This window comes from Heloderma suspectum, chromosome 2, assembly GCF_057233095.1.
Source record: "Heloderma suspectum isolate Gila_16-S chromosome 2, 16-S_ref, whole genome shotgun sequence".
NCBI classification, from domain to species: Eukaryota; Metazoa; Chordata; class Lepidosauria; order Squamata; family Helodermatidae; genus Heloderma; species Heloderma suspectum.
In genome coordinates, this window is record NC_139459.1 from 287,440,536 (window position 1) to 287,458,065 (window position 17,530).

Here is a 17,530-nt window from a genome sequence, read left to right on the forward strand (position 1 = left end):
GAATCTGTATAACGACCGAATAGCAACGGTAAGAACAGACCATGGAAGAACGGACTGGTTTAAGATTGGGAAAGGAGTACGGCAGGGTTGTATACTCTCACCCTACCTATTCAACCTGTACGCAGAACACATCATGCGACGTGCTGGGCTTGATGAAGCCAAGGCTGGAGTTAAAATCGCTGGAAGAAACATTAACAATCTCCGATATGCAGATGATACCACTTTGATGGCTGAAAGTGAGGAGGAGCTGAGGAACCTTATGACGAAGGTGAAAGAAGAAAGTGCAAAAGCTGGGTTGCAGTTAAACCTCAAAAAAACCAAGATTATGGCAACCAGCTTGATTGATAACTAGCAAACAGAGGGAGAAAACGTGGAGGAAGTGACAGACTTTGCCTTTCTAGGCACAAAGATTACTGCAGACGCTGACTGCAGCCAGGAAATCAGAAGAAGTTTACTTCTTAGGAGGACAGCAATAACAAATCTTGATAAAATAGTTAAGAGCAGAGACATCACATGAACAACAAAGGCCCGCATAGTTAAAGCAATGGTATTCCCCGTAGTCAGCTATGGCTGCGAGAGCTGGACCATAAGGAAGGGTGAGCGAAGGAAGATAGATGCTTTTGAACTGTGGTGCTGGAGGAAAATTCTGAGAGTGTCTTGGACTGCAAGAAGATCAAACCAGTCTATACTCCAGGAAATAAAGCCAGACTGCTCACTTGAGGGAAGGATCTTAAAGGCAAAACTGAAGTACTTTGGCCACATCATGAGAAGAGAGGATACCCTGGAGAAGATGCTGATGCTAGGGAACGTGGAAGGCAAAAGGAAGAGGGGCCGACCAAGGGCAAGATGGATGGATGATATTCTGGAGGTGACGGACTCGACCTTGGGGAGCTGGGGGTGGCGACGGCCAACAGGAAGCTCTGGCATGGGCTGGTCCATGAAGTCACGAAGAGTAGGAAGCAATTGACCGAATAAACAACAACATATCCCATTTAATAAGCAACAGAGGCTCACAATAGTCACACAGACACAATCTACAAAGAAATCACAAAACTGAAAATCCTTCTCAAATTTTAAAAAAAGTTGCCATTTGAATACTAGGAAACAAGTATATCCCACAAAAAAAAAGCCTGCACCTTTAAGGGAAGAACTATGGGTTATGTGCATTAAACAAGAAAGAGTTTATCAATTTATTTGTGTGGGTGTTGGTAGCCCACGGGGCAATTGCTTCCATAAACACAATAACTCTTGGGGAGCCCTGCCCCTTGCAGTATGCAACATGAGCGTTTCATCAGCAGATGGAGCTCACACTAACCCACTGCCCTCTCAGACTTCACTGCACCATGCAAGGTTGTCAACACACATTGCTGCAGACTCCACTATCATGCAATGTCACATGTAGAGTTTAAAAGGGATTGTTGCAGTTATACTTCTTGGCCATGGAGTCTGTCAAAAGCAAAACTTGCTTCCCTCACCACTCCAACCAGCTAAACAAGTTGCCCATCAAGGGATACTGCTGTTTAAAATGGTAGCATTACAAGTATGTGTTAGATGCTTTTTAATGCAAGTTACACAATCCCTGCCAAGAAGACTACCTTTTTAAATAAATATTTCAAATTGGATGTGGGGAAGTGATTATTAATGATTGCACAACATGTTTTTTTCCAGTTGATTTTGAAATTACAGATATTTTTCAAACTGGAAGTTGTTCACATTGATAAGGAAACACACATGCTTTGTCCTGTAATCTTTATAATTTAAAAAAAATCAAACTTTAAAACTTATTTTTAATATAGATGAAATTACTAGTTTAAAAAAGTGAGTGTAGGTGGGAATGAATTCTATGGGGCTTACTCCCAGGTATGCAGCATTGCAGCCTTATTCTAAATGGGATAGCAATGTTTAAAGTGAAAACAAAGAGCCACAGATAAAATACATAAGATACCTAGTATTGCATTTAAAAGTTCATAGCATCTCAGCCACTGGACCAGAATATAAACATTTCTGCCAACTGTAGATTTACATAGTTGATACATCAATTCCTGATAACTGATTATTTGCTTAGAATAAGTGAAAATTAAAACAAATCATTACTGATGATTATTAGCAGCAAGACAGACATAGCAGTATGCAAATGCATACCTTTTTCTTTTTGAACTTCCAGCATCAGACGTGGCAGAAGAGATCATACTGTCTCCGTCCTCAATATCGTCTCTTCTAGCTAGCTCCTTCTTCTTTGCCTGACAGAGAACAAATCCCTAGAGTCAAATTCACTCTGCTAAATGTCCCCAGAATGCATGAATATTAAACACCTGCATAGATCAGGTTCACTCTGAAAGGCACAAATACAGCAGTAGCATCTGTCAGTAAGCTACAGTTAAAACATTTCCAGCCATTCAAGTTTCTTGCATAAAAGAGAATATTAAATACAGAAGATGAAATAGCTAAATAATCAAATCTATTATAGAACAGCAATCTTATTTGACACCTTACATCTAAAACGCCATTAAAAATGTCTTACTAACTTCCGGTTAATGTTAATGAAGCTCAGATGTACTTTATTTGTACAACTTCAAAGCCAACATACCATTTCTTCTTCAGAAGCCCGCTTTCAGATCAACAGTATAGAAAACAAAATTAGCTTAGCATGATTCATTCCTCATTCAGATTATTATTTTTTGACATTCATTCCCAGCATAGGACTATCACAAGAACTCTCATTCGGATATCATGTGGGATAATGCTTAGAGTTAAAATGTAGAACTGTTGCATTTACTGAGAATAATTAATATCACAAGGCAGCAGTGTGCCAATGCAGATATAAATGCACCAAATACTAGCTCCTACAAAAATAAGCTCAAAAACAGAGCTGTGAAGTTTTACCTGCATAACCTGCTGCATTTTCAATACTCTCTTATAAATGGCTGAATTTGGAACATTATAACGTTTGGCATTTTCAAACATCAGGTTTAGATCACATTCCAAATGGTCAAGTGTTTCATATTCATGGTTCTTCAGTTTCATTCTGTAGAAGAGAATCTCTTTTCATTGTTGCAACAATCAGTTACTTTTTGTAAAGCAGAATTTACTACTTCCCAGTTCTCTGCAGAGGGGGACAACCCCCACCCTCACCGTAACTCCCTGACTTCTGCTTGAGAAGTTAAAGAAAATGTGCACACAAATTTAGACACATACAGCTAGGCTGACGGAAATGAATGGGTTGGTTTGCATGATCAAAATAAGATGACTTATTTAAATCTTAGCATGTGTCAGGTGCATGTGGGGTGTGATTTGAATTACCCGCATGGGTTACTGGAGGGTTGTTTCCCCCTCCAACAAGCCATGCCGCCTGGGGTTTGGACAACGTCATGTGGCGCCTGGCACATGCTGCGATTTAAATAAGCCACACTGGCTTATTTTGATCATGACAAACAGGTCAATTTGTCTTCCCCCTTCTCCCCACAGCAGCCCCTTGAGCCCTCTGAAAATGCGACACAGAGGGTCAGGAGACTCTGCTGAAAGGATGAGCTGTGGTGCAGGAGGGGAAAGGGAGATGCCTGAAAATTGGGCAGAGACACCTTTTGTGAGTGGATTGATACTAGTAGGTTTGGAACACACTTTAAACAAGGATGTCTTAATGAAGGAAGGGGGTATTTTAATTTTTATCTGTATGGTTGACAGTGCTTCACTTGAAAATTGTTGTCAGATCTTTACTGTGATCAAACATGAAATAAATCCATTAGAAAAATAAGCTACTACCTGATTTATTCTTACTGAAATGTTTTGGTTATCAAATGTCTCAGTATTTTACATGGTTACTATAACATAAATGAGGCTAGTAATGAAAAGAGGTAATGGTCATGTAGTTACTTTGGATTGCCAATTAGGGGAATCCTCAATCACATGGTTACCTTTAACTGGATCATGTTAAAACTTATGATGTTATGCTAAAATAATCTAAGAGGTTGCATACCTCTTATTTAAATTTAAACTGAAAGCATGAAATCTATCATATACAGTAATGAGAAGAGCTGACTCATGGCTTAAGACTGAAAAATAAATTATTCTTCAAACCATTCAAAATGTGAGAGTACGCCACACCAGTTTTACCTGATTTGCTGCAATGAAATAGGCATTTTGATTTGCTGATAATAATCAGGATATTTTTTCTTTGAGGGCAAATGGAAAAAGGGTTCTGATATGAGCTGACCCTGGTTGTTCCGGCAGTTCTTAACTATATCATAAAGCTGATAGAGAGGATTGGAAGCGTCCATAAAGGAAGTAATGCTCTCGGCTTCTGACTCCCCTTCTTCAAAACGGGCAGCAGCTAGAAATGAGGGAACAACAATTATACAATGTTTACTTTTTCTGTTTACTGTTGCAAAGGCCATAATACTGGCTCATTCAAAAGAGAATGTAAGTACTTTCTGGTACCTGAGTGGTTTCATAGCTCTAATAGAGGCAGATTCTTTACACGTTTTCTAGATGTTACTGGCTGCCTTGTTACAGGGCAGCCAAAACGTTTTACCTGCACTTGGCTAGATGGATCAGGTACAGTTATTAATTCACCATCTACAGAAAGGGCTATTATCTTAAAGAACAAATATAGACAAACCCAGGACATGCAGAAACCACTTTAAGTCCATTCATGTGGGAACTTCAAGCCTAGAGCAAGCTAGAAAACACAATGAAATAAATTTAACACAGTTTCCTTGTTCCCTGGGTTTGTCTATATTGTCCCTAAGCCTGCTTGGAATTGGCATACACAATACCCACATGAAAGGCTGGTGCCATAATATGCAAAAAATAAACAGCTGTTGATCAGCAATAGAAGAATGCCAATATTACAGTGAAGTTACATTTTTCTCATCCTTGTACAAAGTACTTATTTGGTTATTAAATGAAAAGAAGTATATTCAAGAGCACCTAAAGAGCATTGGAAAGTTACAAAGGCATTGCTCAGATACTGGAAAAAAACACTCCATGTTGGTTCAGGTGCTGAAAAATCTTCCACATGGAGCACATCTATGGATGTAGCTGTGCGGAGGAAATGACGTCTGACTTGACACTGTTTCCGTGTGTGTGTGTGTGTGTGTGTACGTGTAATAAAGATGAACAGAGCAGATTAAAAGGTGTGGCATCCACACATTGGCTCCAAGTGGATTATTTAACAAGCCCAAAGCCCCCAAACAGTAGACTAGTTGACTCCACTTCTTTGTAGATGTTATATAGATCTGAATATTATAACAGCATATTAAAATGACATCACTAAAAATGATTTTGAGGTCTAAACGCTAGACCTCAAAAATTCAGCGAAATTGGCTGATGCAGAAAAACAAATCTGAGTGGTTTTCAGAAATGACACTTTTAAGTTAATGTTATGCCATGACAACAATGCAAAAACCTCTACCCCTCAGCCCCCACATTAAGGGGATCATTCTCTCATATACACCTCCAGTTCCTCACTTGTAGGCTCTTTGACAGTGTCTTTGTTTCCATGAAATGTAAGCCCAAGGAGACTATAGCCCCATACAGACATTAAAAACCGTAACCATGGAGGAGACATGGCTGTGTGCATGTGCTCCACGCCCTCTAACTGAAAAGGTGTGAAGAGACACTGTAAACGCATTCAGCTAATTGCGCAGGATTTCCAGTTATATATTCTAAACTGACTAAAGAGATCCAGAGGACTGGTCAGTTAATTGCTCTCTCATTCCAGAGATACTAAAGCCTGAGCACAGGTATTTCCCCAAAACAATGTAAGAATTTATTTTAGTAAGCTCTGCATTGCTCAAGATACATATGAGATTATTTTACTATTTATTTACACTTTTAGTTGGTTCTTAGGGTTTTAAGTGGTTGCTACCCTGGTCTAACCCCAAAGGAGGGGTAAGTTGTAAACAGTTTCTTTGCAAATATTGGCAATATTTTAATTCCTACCAGCCAGAACAGCATCTTCATCACTTTCAGATCCATATTGTAATGCCATGGTTATTGCTGATAAACGATCTCCTTGGACAGCTCTTTTGTTACTGTAAAATTTAGAGAAAACAGCTCATCAATGAAAAACCCATGGAGGGGGGGAAATGAATCCATATTTAAAGTATTGCTGGTGTGCAGAGGGTCTTGTTGGTGTGCTGGGCTTTACTCCTCTTGCTAGTTCAAGAGGCAGGGATCACGTTACTTAAGTTTGTTTTTTCCTCCCCAGAAGAAGACCCTCCCAGTTCCAAAAAGTGGCCAAGTTTATGGCAGAAGACAGGATAGCCCAAAAACTACTAATAATTAGGTAGGAAAAAGAGAGGAGAGATTCATTAGAGAGTGGTATCTACAGACTATGTTGCAGAATGTTTGTGTGAAGTCCAGGAAACCAAGAGGGAAGAACAACCAAAGGGAGTCGGGGGCTGGAGACCCTCCACACACCAACAAGAAGAAACCTTCAAAGTAAACACCAACAATGCTTTCTCTGTTGGTGTTGGAGAGTCTCCAAACCACAATATGAAAAATCAGTAAGATAGCCTGTTTGGCAATACTATTTTAAGCTGTTTCATTATGGATGCGTTTTGTAACTCTCTCCTGCAAAAGGCTGCATCTGCAGAGGTGTTTAACCTGTAGAGTTACGTGAATGTATTTGCTAAGGTTCCAGTGGTGGCAGATCTCAGAAACTGGTCCATTTGCTGATAGGGTTGCTGAAGTGGCTGCTGCCCTGGTGGACTGTGCCATGATATGTAGTGGGATAGGAATATGTTGTACCTCATTCATGCTAGGGCAATGCAGGCTTTAATGCACCAAGCTACAGTGGAGGTAGATACTTTCTTCCCCATAGAGGTAGGGTGACAAAGATGTGGTTCTCATGATCAAAACACGCCCACGGTTGCTTATGTAAGCCACGGTGGCTTGTTTAAATCAGCGGTGCGTGTCAGGCACCATTACCCTAATTACCCACCTGACACAGCTTGTCGTGTCATCCAAATCTGGGCAGCATGGCTCATTTAAGAGGGAAACAACCCTCAAATAACCCATGGACTGTTATGACAAGCCACATCTGGGCAGGTGGTGCCCAGTATGCTCCACTGATTTAAACAAGCCACCGTGACTTATTTAAGCCACAGTAGGTTGTCTGATCGTGCAGACTGGCCCAAAGAGGTTGTACTTTCTTCCTCTGCTTTGTAATTGTGTGGAGATATCTTTTATAATAGCTGCTTTAACCTTTAGAATAAATTCGGCATTCAGACTGGGTGCTGAAGGAATGGTAATGGTGGAATTTAGGCATGACAAGGACTCAGATGCAGTCCTTAACTGACGGGAAGAAACACTGTGCTGTCCGTTGGAAGGCTCAGGAGCCATGATCAGATGCAATAATCTCTGTATGTGGGGGCTTGTGAGACTGTAGACTGAACTGTCCTCTGCCATTCTGGTGTCCGGACAGAACAACGTCAAGGCTGTGTGTTGGATAGAAGGCCTAGAGCAGGGGTGAGCAGAAGGTAGATTTCCAGATATTTTGGACTTCAACTTCCAGAAGCCCCTGCCAACATGGCCAATGGGCACGAATGCTGGAAGTTGAATCCAAAACATCTGGAGATCTACATTCCGCCCACCTGACTAGAGGATGCAAAAGAAAATGGGCACTGCTGTGGAGCGGGGTGGGAGGGCGTGTTGCCCAATCCAGTCATGTGGAGAGCAGAGGAGGAACTGGACTCCATGATGGGGCCATCCGCCTGATCCTGTCTCTGTAGGATTTGTACAGCTGCTGCAATGGGAGGGGACACTGCCCCTTCCTTTCCGGCCACCTTTTCCTTTGCAGCTGAGTGACGCCAGGTCTCATAAGTTTCCTCTGTGGCTTGGTGAGAAGGGGAGGACTGGCACCTGGAGCACAGCACCGCTACATGCTCTCCTCCTCCTTTTATAAGCCTCATCCTAAGGTGCTTCCCTGACCGTGCCGTTGGAGTGACGACAAGGAAGGACAGGAGAGAAAAAATAACAGCGGGGGTGCAGTGGAATTGAGGCTTAGAGAAAGGATCATGAACAAGATAAGAGGTATGTGATTTGTTCTGAGGGGAAGGACACTCAAAACCTCTTGGACTTTTTTTCTCAGAGAGAGACAGAGGCAGATTTGTATCTGGCTTTTGAGCTAGGCAGGAAAAGAACTGGGAGGGGCTTCTCCTGGGGAGGCAAAAGTATCAAGTAATATGATCCCCACCTATTGAGCTAGTGGGATGAGATAAAGCCCGTCTGGCAGACCATCCCATAACAACACAGAAAGATGACAACAATAACACTGTTCTTCCAAACATTACTCAAAGCAGCTAATGTTTGTTTTATATTCCATGGGTTCCTCTGAAAACTAATTCAAATAAATCTTAGCTGTGATGAAAAATACAGTAGATCAACAAAACTGTTGGTAGTCTATAGGATCAACAGCAGATGGTAGACAGATTACTATAGGTTTGTGAGTTCTTTTCAGCTGAATTAGGATGTCAACCTAGTAGAAGGCTTCACCTTTGAAGAATTGTCTTGCTTCCAGCTGATCTGTTGTTTTATCCAAGACAGGCAATATTTTAAGGATATTTATATATTATACTTTCAATAAACTGACAGATTAATTATTTAACATATGGAAAATATTCTTAAATTCAGTGTTTGAGGTGTGCAGTGCTGATGTTTTACAACAATACTATCAATATTAAATGCAACTATCAGAAGCTGAAACTCCCCCAAAATCAGATATAAACCCCACACTTAAACTCTGCATTAAATGGCTTCGGCTGCAATCCTATTCACATGTACTTGGGAGCAGGTCCTGTTGAACTTAATGGGGTTTACTTCTGAGTAAATATGTACAGGACTGTATTGTTAGAGTTGATTGATGTTCAATCAATCAATATTTCCACTCTACAGGATATATATATTGATTACAGTCTGTCTATCTATCTACATACAAACTCAGAGAGCAGAAAACTATGAGGTTTTGCAGGATTGGTGAGGTTCTGTATTATGATACTTACCCAATTAAATAAATCTTGCTTAATTGATTTAATTAACTTTGCTTAAAATTGTACCTGAATAAAACAAACTTTTTAAAGGAGAAAGTATATTCTTTGTTTTAGATGATGCATGTAGGTGTCACAATATGCATAATCTTAGAAGAGGTATATTGCTCCTAATGGGAAAGAGAATGGCGGGGGGAGGGAATGTCTTTTCTGAGATGGCTTCTGCCATCTCCAATTTTATAAGTCATTATAGTAAAGAATGTGTTGCCCTCTTAAAACATGTGCAGGTGCAATCCTATGCATGTTTAGACGGGAAGAAGTTCTACAACTCCCAGTATTTCTCAGTCAGCATGCCCAGTCTTAGCATGCATAGGATTGCACCCCTAATTAATCTAAACACTGCACCCCTAATCTCAAACTAAGATAGCTATCCCAGATCTTTGCAGAATAGCCCTCTTGCCATGTAGCATCAAAAATCTGGTAGGTGAGACACAACTTTAGAGATGCCTGCAGAAGCCACTAACTGAAATGTCATGTTCGCTGAGCCAGTTGTGAGCTCTGCTCACCATATGCTCAGGCAACACAATTGTGCCAACACTCTGCAGGGAGTACAATGTTTAAACATAATCTGACACACACCCCGAACTATCCTAGATAAGAACATAAGTAGAGTCCTGCTGAATCAGATTAAGGCCTATCTAGTCCAGCATTCTGTTCCCACAGCGGCCAACCAGATGGGATGCTCACAAGCAGGATATGAGTGCAACAGTACCCTCCTGCTCATGCTCTTAGCAACAGGCATACAGAGGCATACTGCCCCTGATACAGGCAAAATATAGTAAGCATGACTAGTAGCCATTGATAGCTCTCCACAGAGGAGAGCTGTAAATGTGTTTCTCTCATGTTGCCAGGAAATGTACTGTGTAGCACGTCATACTAGCCCTGGGCCTACAGGGAGCTTAGCCAGCACAAGGAGCCTGTAGATGGGTCAACTGAGGAAGCCACTGCAGGCACCCCCAGCGTCTTTTCTCCTGGAGAATGAGAGGGCTCCTTTGGTGGTGAAGAGGGGTTCAGCCCTTCACCACCAAAAGGATTAGGACACAGGAGAAGAATTGCAGCGCTCTGAGGATGCATATACTATTCCTCCCTTACACCAGGAAAGATTCTTTTGGCAGTGAAGGGGAATTAGCATTTCACTGTCAAAAAGAGTATTGTTGGAGAGGGGTGGTGGTGGTGGAGGGGGGACTATCACCAGTTCCTTCTTCAACTCCAAAAAGACTTCAATTGAAAACTAAGGCATAAGCTACTCTATGCCCAATGCAAGAGAAGGGGTTAACATGTAAAACAGCATAAGAAGTTATTTTGGTAAGAAAGTGTCCCTGAATCCTTGGAAATCAATAGACAGAGGAATGGCATGCCCCTATATCATAAGCAGATTCATTCAGCTTTGCTTCATATATTAGGACTAGAACTTCACTGACAGACAAGGGAAAATAATACCTTATATAATCAGAGAGAAATATCTTGGGGAGAAGTAGACTCTTGCCAGGAAAGGCACAGGCTCTTTTTTGACCTCTCACATTTTTGGTGGCTCAGAAATCAGAGGCAGCCTCCTCCTAGTAACACTGGTGTAAGAGAGAATGCCTTTGGGTTGCTTGACAGGAACCTTGGTTCTCAAAGACGTGAAAAGAATATACTGCCCAAAATAGATGCTTGTGCAATTGTCACATGCGATAGCATACACATTTCTCCCTTGAAAGAAGTAACATCTATATGAAAGCTGTCATGCACAAAGTAGTCCTGCCTTTCACCTGGTAAGGCTCAACCAAGGATGGGCATCCTGTGGCCCTCCAGATGGTTTGCCCTACAACTCCAATTATCTTCCACTACTGGCTATTCTGGCTGTGGCTGATGGGAGTTGTAGGCCAAAATATCCAGAGGGCCACAAGTTGCCCATCAGTGGGCTGAACAATTCTTTTCTTGAGACTGTGACACTCCTTTTCTTTATGCTCCTGTTATGGAGGTTTATTTTGGCAACTTAAATATTTCCATGTAAAATAACTATTACAGGTAATTCAGTTTCAGAAAAACAAACAGGATACTATAATATTTCCAACAACCAACAAGTTCATTCTTATCTTTTAAAATTGATTTTTTTTAACTTTCTTTCATATGCAAACGAAGCTGGCAGATTTGGATGCGAGGGGTAAAGAACAGAAGCAGCCTATGATGAAAATGAATGGACTGAATGACATCCAGAGATTAAGGACTCACCGGTAATATTTATTAGCAGAATTTCTCTCATCGACAACACTGCCTTTACCCTGTGAGGAAGGACCTGTCAGCTTGGAAGCAGCCAAATTTGGAGTCCTTTATGAAGCATGAAGAAGCCACAGAAAGTGAGAAAAAGAAATCCACCAGAAAGCCAAGACAATATACAGTTAAGGATGCAGCTCTTTTCCAGAATAAGTTTTAAAAGGCAAGTTAAAAAGAGCTCTGCCATTCCATTGTAGTGAAAAGTAGTATGCTAAATGTTACTGATTTATATCAAGGCCAGAGTAATGCATTTTGGGCATAATAATAGCACCAACATTTAATGCTAAAATACTTTTTCACATATGCTCTGGGGTAAATCCCATCGATTTCACACTCAAAGCAGGTATATGGAAAACTGCAGCCTCATTTTTTAGTCCAACATATAGCAGCAGCAAAGATGTCTAAAAAAACCTGCTATTTTTAAATTGGAAAGGATTACACATTCAAGTGCAATCTATTATCAAATAAAAGTACTATTAATGCGTACTGGGGATGTTTTTGACTGTGTTGTTAGAGGCAAAAGATGCAGTTAAAAGCCATGTCAGGGTCAATTTCCAAGCAAATTGTGTAGCAGAGAAGTAACAAAAGCAGGTTGCTATTTCACAGTTTAAAATGTTGCTGAAATTGTTAAAAACAACAACATTTTAAGCATGGAAATACATTAAATAAGGAGGCACAGAGAAGAAAAATATACAAGAAAAATGGGGGGATTTTCAGAAAATCCCAGCCTTTACCATACAATCAAATACCAGGCAGCGGCAGCATACTGTCAATCAAAAGCGATGTTAAACCACAGCTTCTGCTTGTTACTGGAACCGTTTTACACATAAAGGGCTACATGACTGTTTGGGCTTTCATAATCTCATTTAAATTTCACTGTGAGAACTGATGAAAGAAAATTTATACAGCAGAATTCCAAGTACAAAAGTTGGCAGTATAAACAGAGAGAAATTTCTCTAACAGAAGCAAGCAGTGCCAGGATTTCTGCCCCAACAGCCTTACAGCCCAATATAGCTTTCTCAGTTACACTGCCTTTGTTTCCATTAGACTTTCTCTCAAGCCTATGTCACCTAACACTGCACCTTTAGTCTATAAAAATATTTTTATTTTTATTTTATAAAAATGTGGCCACAAATCCATCTGCTATAACACATTATGCCATGGGATTTTTGTGATAGTGCTGATGAAACTTCTAAGACTAGCTGAACTGTCAGAAAGAGAGGCAGGCCAAGCTAAACTGAGTTTAGGTGGCATAGGCTGAACTTCTATGCTCCTAGAAAGGGCAGAGCAGGCTTAGGTGCCTAAGCCAGTCTTCTCCAACCTGGTAACCTTGAGATGTGATAGACTGCAACTCCCATCATTCCTAGTCTAACATATATGGAGTGCATCAGGATGGGGCAGGCTGGCCTAGGGAAAGTTGAAGCCTATGAAAAGAGGAGGTATGGATGCTCTTAACATCTCATGATCCCCAATAACGACCTTCTATCCTAAGTAAATGGAGCAACATCCTCAACTACTACAAGTTATAGGTCAAGATCTGGTGATTAAGGGACATATGTTGCCAAGTCTGCTTAGTAGAGTCCTAACTGGAATCTTTCCAAAGGATCAAACTGTTGTGAAAACCTGTACTCTCCAGCACATCTAAAGAAAGCGGCTGTTAGACTTTGGAGATCCAATTGCCTCTTCATAACTCAATGCCAAAGATTTAACGATTACTTATAATACACAATGGTTAAATACTATTTCTCAGTCTATTTTTCTTAACTAAACAGAAAATATATGTAACTTTATATAGTTTTATTTTGCTTATAGTACCTGACCCGGAGACTCGATTTGGTCAGTTCCGAACGCTCGATTTCTGCCTTTTTCATATTAAATATTTTCTTTATTGCATTTGCATCCTGTTAAAGCAAATAAAAATCCTGTATTGAAAATGTATTTTATTAATTTTAAAAAGCTAAAGATGAAGTAATCAGTATTCATAAACAAATACTACTTAAAAGCTCATACCTTATATATAACACAATATATTTAAATATATGCAATATATAAAATATATTTTGAAAATATACATGTAGCAAAATCATTAATATGTAAAGGAAAAGAGAGGGAAAACCCACAATATTATACTATAGTAAATATAGACTAGATACAGTTACAGAAATTACAGTTACAGAAATATTACAGTTCCATATTACAGTTACAGAAATTATTCCAACATATTATAAATATGAACTCATTCTGTATAAAATGGTTCTCATTAGTGTGTCTTTCTTGAGCCTATGGGTAATGTTACTTTAGACATGATGATGATGTCCCAAATTATATGAAATACCGTTAAAGCAGAAATTATTATCACTATCACCCTCTCTATACTGCCCCATAGCCGAAGCTGTCTGGCAGGTTAAAAAGATAGACTTTTTCCAGTAGTAGGGCAGTCCTTCGCTTCCATTAATATATTGATCATTTCTAAACCAAACAACTAACAGGTGGAGATAATTCAAATGCACATACAGGCCTGGTTTGCACGTAATGATAACCTAGAATATTTTTATAAAATTCTCGGTTATCGTGAACAAAGCAACGTGCTGGTGCACATTGCCCAATTGCTCCTGCTTCTAGTGGGAGCAGCTAAACAAACCACGGGCCTCCCCAGGGAAAGAACCCAAGAACAAATGGTGGGTTAGGGGGTTAGGATGGGGTAGAGGCTCCCTCCCACTGGGAGAGCTCCATCAGCAGGCAGGGACTGGAGGCCCAGTTCCACCTGCAGAAAGGTCTGCAGGCATAAAACTACTGCTGGTGGTAACTGGCATTAGGCTCCAGTACAGGGCGTTTGGGGAGTGTTGCAGAAGCGACTTTCAATCCACTGGATCCAAAGCCCCTCCAATCCCCTGAGGGACCCCAGAATCAAGGATCTCAACTATGCTAGCTTGGAGTTGGTGTACTTAATATCCCCTCATCTATTGGGATTTAAAAGCAAAAGAACCACAGCTGACTGCTGGGGGAAAAACTAAAGGTATGTCTACCCGCCCTTCCACCCCAGCCAGCATAAGCCAGCAGAGCTTTAGAAATGATGGAGGATCCAACACTCCACTTGCCCCACCATCCTACTTAGGATTACACTGTTACTATAACAGAGATTGTTTTAGAACATTCCATTTTAAATGGATAAGAATCCAAATCCATATCTGTTTATTATGGTCCATGACCATACTGAAAAAGCAAGGGATATAAGATATATATACAAAGACATATTGAGCAACAATATACATATTCAAAGACAGATAGAGCAGTGAACCATCCATGCCAAGCAAATCAAAAACACACTCACTGAGCTCTCAAATTAAATGCAACAGGAAAAAAAATCAATTTTTCCAGTAACTTCAGGAATGGTGTCGGCTAAACAGTAAGATGGATAATAAAGGCACAATCCATTTTATGTAAGTTTCCTGGCAGAGACAATCACTTCTCTCCTAATATGCAAATAGAAATTGCAATACAATAAGACATACATTACCAGCCTCTAAATCCCCTGAGCAACAAGGACAACAAGGTTGCAATGAAGGATCTATTTTTTAAAAGTTATCTACCTTGGCAGTTATTGCTTGATGTGGCCATGATACAAGAAATTAAACTCTTTTTTTTTTTTTTTGTAATCTTTAACTAACCTTGAATACTTGAGATCCAGGTTCATTGTAGGTTTTGGCATTCTTAACTAACAGATCTATGTCCTTGGCCATTGCATGAATACTTTTATAATTTCCATTCTATAAACAAAACAGATAAAATAAAAATTGAAGGTTTGTTGAAAGATTGAAGGCAAAAGGAGAAGGGACGGCAGAGGATGAGATGGCTAGATAGCATCACCGATGCAATGAATATGAACTTGAGCACACTCCGGGAGAGAGCGCAGGACAGGAAGGCCTGGTGTGCTATGGTCCAAGGGGTCACGAAGAGTCGGACACGGCTTAACGACTGAACAACAAAAATTTTTGTGTAAGAGCTATTAAAGCATGAAGACTGTGAATAAGTCACATCTAATGAAATGAAGTATAATGTATAAAGTTAAAGTTTTAAAATATAAACTGACACCATAAATTGAGAAGAGATCTGTGCAAAAAAAATTTATACAAATCTCAACTTCACAGGCAAGGGGGCAGGAGAAAAATCACTACAGATTTCCAAGTGTGTTCTTTATAGAAATACCATAACGCAGTGAACAGTAAAACTGTTAACCTGTAGGCCAGATTTGGCCAACAGATGAACCCCAAATTACACACACCTCAGCTAGTCCCTTCTATTAAAAAAGGAAAAAAGGAGCTTTTCTACCTTAGCTCCATCTCCCCGTCCCCCCACAAACAACTAGAGGATAAACCACCAGATAGGCACAATCTGAGCTGCATATACTGCCTGCCCTTTCGCTCTCCCACTTTCCACTCAGAATATGGAATATGCCAGCATGGGTTTCTCAGTAAAAGCCAGCTAGGAGTTCAAATAATAGTATTCAATAGACTACTGCTATAAAATCTTGCAAGTTAATTCCAAAGGAATGTATCTTTTCAGTTAAGATATTTAACAAAGGCTCGATCTACACATTCAGCTCCCATCTCACATCTTTAAACTCAGAAGGAAAATGGAATGGAGTATCATGGAGGGGGGCAAGGCTCACTGACTGGAACAGCAAACTGGCACACTCCTCACTGCAATGTTTTGTTGCAGGTCCCACTTATGATAGTTATAGGTTGCAATAACTAGTAACTCTAGAACCAGCATCTTTTTCTACTTCAGTATAATTTCATAGAATCATAGAATAGTAGGGTTGGAAGGGGCCTATAAGATCATCAAATCCAACCCACTGCTCAATGCAGGAATCTCAGTAAAAGCATCCCTGACAGGTGGCTGTCCAGCCTCATCTTGAATGCCTCCACTGTGGGAGAGCCCACTACCTCCCTAGATACCACTACCTCCCTAGGAACACATCATGATTTAGGTGAATCTCAGCCCTGATTCAGGCACCTCTTTACACCCATGTAGCAACTTCAGTATTTAATGTCAAATATTCAGGGAGTTTTGGAGTAGACTGTAAGAATTTTCCCAATCTTTGGGTTGCTTCATATATGTTGATTTGTGATATGCATAGTGCTACTGCATAGGAAAACCATATCATCACATGCAAGAACACACTTTCATTTCTCATTTCAAAGAAGATAAAGAAACAGTATCTGTGTAGGAGATCACTGCATGTGAACCAACCCTTAGACTGGTGGCTATAAACAGCTACTGCTAGATGAAGCAACAAGCCACAGAAAGCTGCTCCACAGATCACATGCTGCCCTCTTAATTAGAAAACTATGAAAATGCCAAACAAATTATTCTGAATTGTTAAAAAAGCTGGATACTATAAGGAATCTAAATGAATTGTCCTAACACACTAGGAGAAGCTCAGATGTAATGATCTTGGCTTAATAACCCACAGTTTATTGAAGAAGAAAATGAGAGTCATACTGCACCCCACCCCCACACACACTGGCTTTAGGGCTTCTATCACGGTTTCCCAATACATTTGAACCAGAAACTATGGTTAGCAAACCAAAATTAAAACACAGATTCCCAATTCAGATGACATGGGACACAGTAATTTAAACAAACCATGACAAAAATACCAAAGCCAGCAAACTGTGTGAAAGGAAAAGAGAGAGAAGTACACAGGCACAACACTTATTCTCAGCTTAAATAAAACATAGTTCATTTAGCCCAGACTGATAAGTCTATACCAGCCCACCTGATCTCCGATAAATCACCACCACAGATACAAATCAACAATTTCAAACAAATCCCCAAATGCACATGTAAAGCGACACGCTGCAGTGCTATCATCAACGTAAGCAGACATTTGCCTCTTGAAAAGCACAGCTTTGCTTTAAAGGTCACATTACTATAAATATTTGGTTTTAAAATCTCTGAACCAATTTTAGGTAAGTTGTATTCAAGGCGATGCCCCCAAAAGTTATACTGCACCTGTATTCGCTGGGCAATAGTCTTCAGATCTATGGGCTCTTTGATTATTGCATAATAGTCAGGATATTGCTGAAAAACAAAGATAACATACCCAAGTGATTCTGCTTGAAATAAGCGTAACCATGATCTACCAATTCTCCTATTGCCAGTTCGAACACAAGTTTCCCAACTAAGGCTACAATCCTAAAGACACTAACTAGAAAATACAC

General features: G+C 40.1%; 1 protein-coding gene across 8 annotated transcripts in view; it reads right to left on the bottom strand.

Moving 5' to 3' along the window:
* Window positions 1-17,530, bottom strand: part of PBRM1 (polybromo 1) — a 76,662-nt gene that overhangs the window by 41,747 nt on the left and 17,385 nt on the right. For 7 of the 8 annotated variants that reach the window (XR_014788502.1, XR_014788501.1, XM_084839749.1 and 4 more), the window contains exons 7-14: window positions 17,322-17,390; window positions 14,972-15,070; window positions 13,119-13,204; window positions 11,262-11,357; window positions 5,941-6,032; window positions 4,111-4,327; window positions 2,884-3,025; window positions 2,143-2,240 (exon numbers count right to left, since the gene is read on the bottom strand). Coding sequence is in view for 6 of the 8 variants with exons in the window: in XM_084839749.1 (XP_084695875.1) it covers window positions 2,143-2,240; window positions 2,884-3,025; window positions 4,111-4,327; window positions 5,941-6,032; window positions 11,262-11,357; window positions 13,119-13,204; window positions 14,972-15,070; window positions 17,322-17,390 (899 nt within the window). In the remaining 2 variants the exon portion in view is untranslated. Of the gene's footprint in view, window positions 1-2,142; window positions 2,241-2,883; window positions 3,026-4,110; window positions 4,328-5,940; window positions 6,033-10,487; window positions 10,613-11,261; window positions 11,358-13,118; window positions 13,205-14,971; window positions 15,071-17,321; window positions 17,391-17,530 lie in introns of those variants that run through there. The other variant, XM_084839750.1, reaches the window with a different exon arrangement.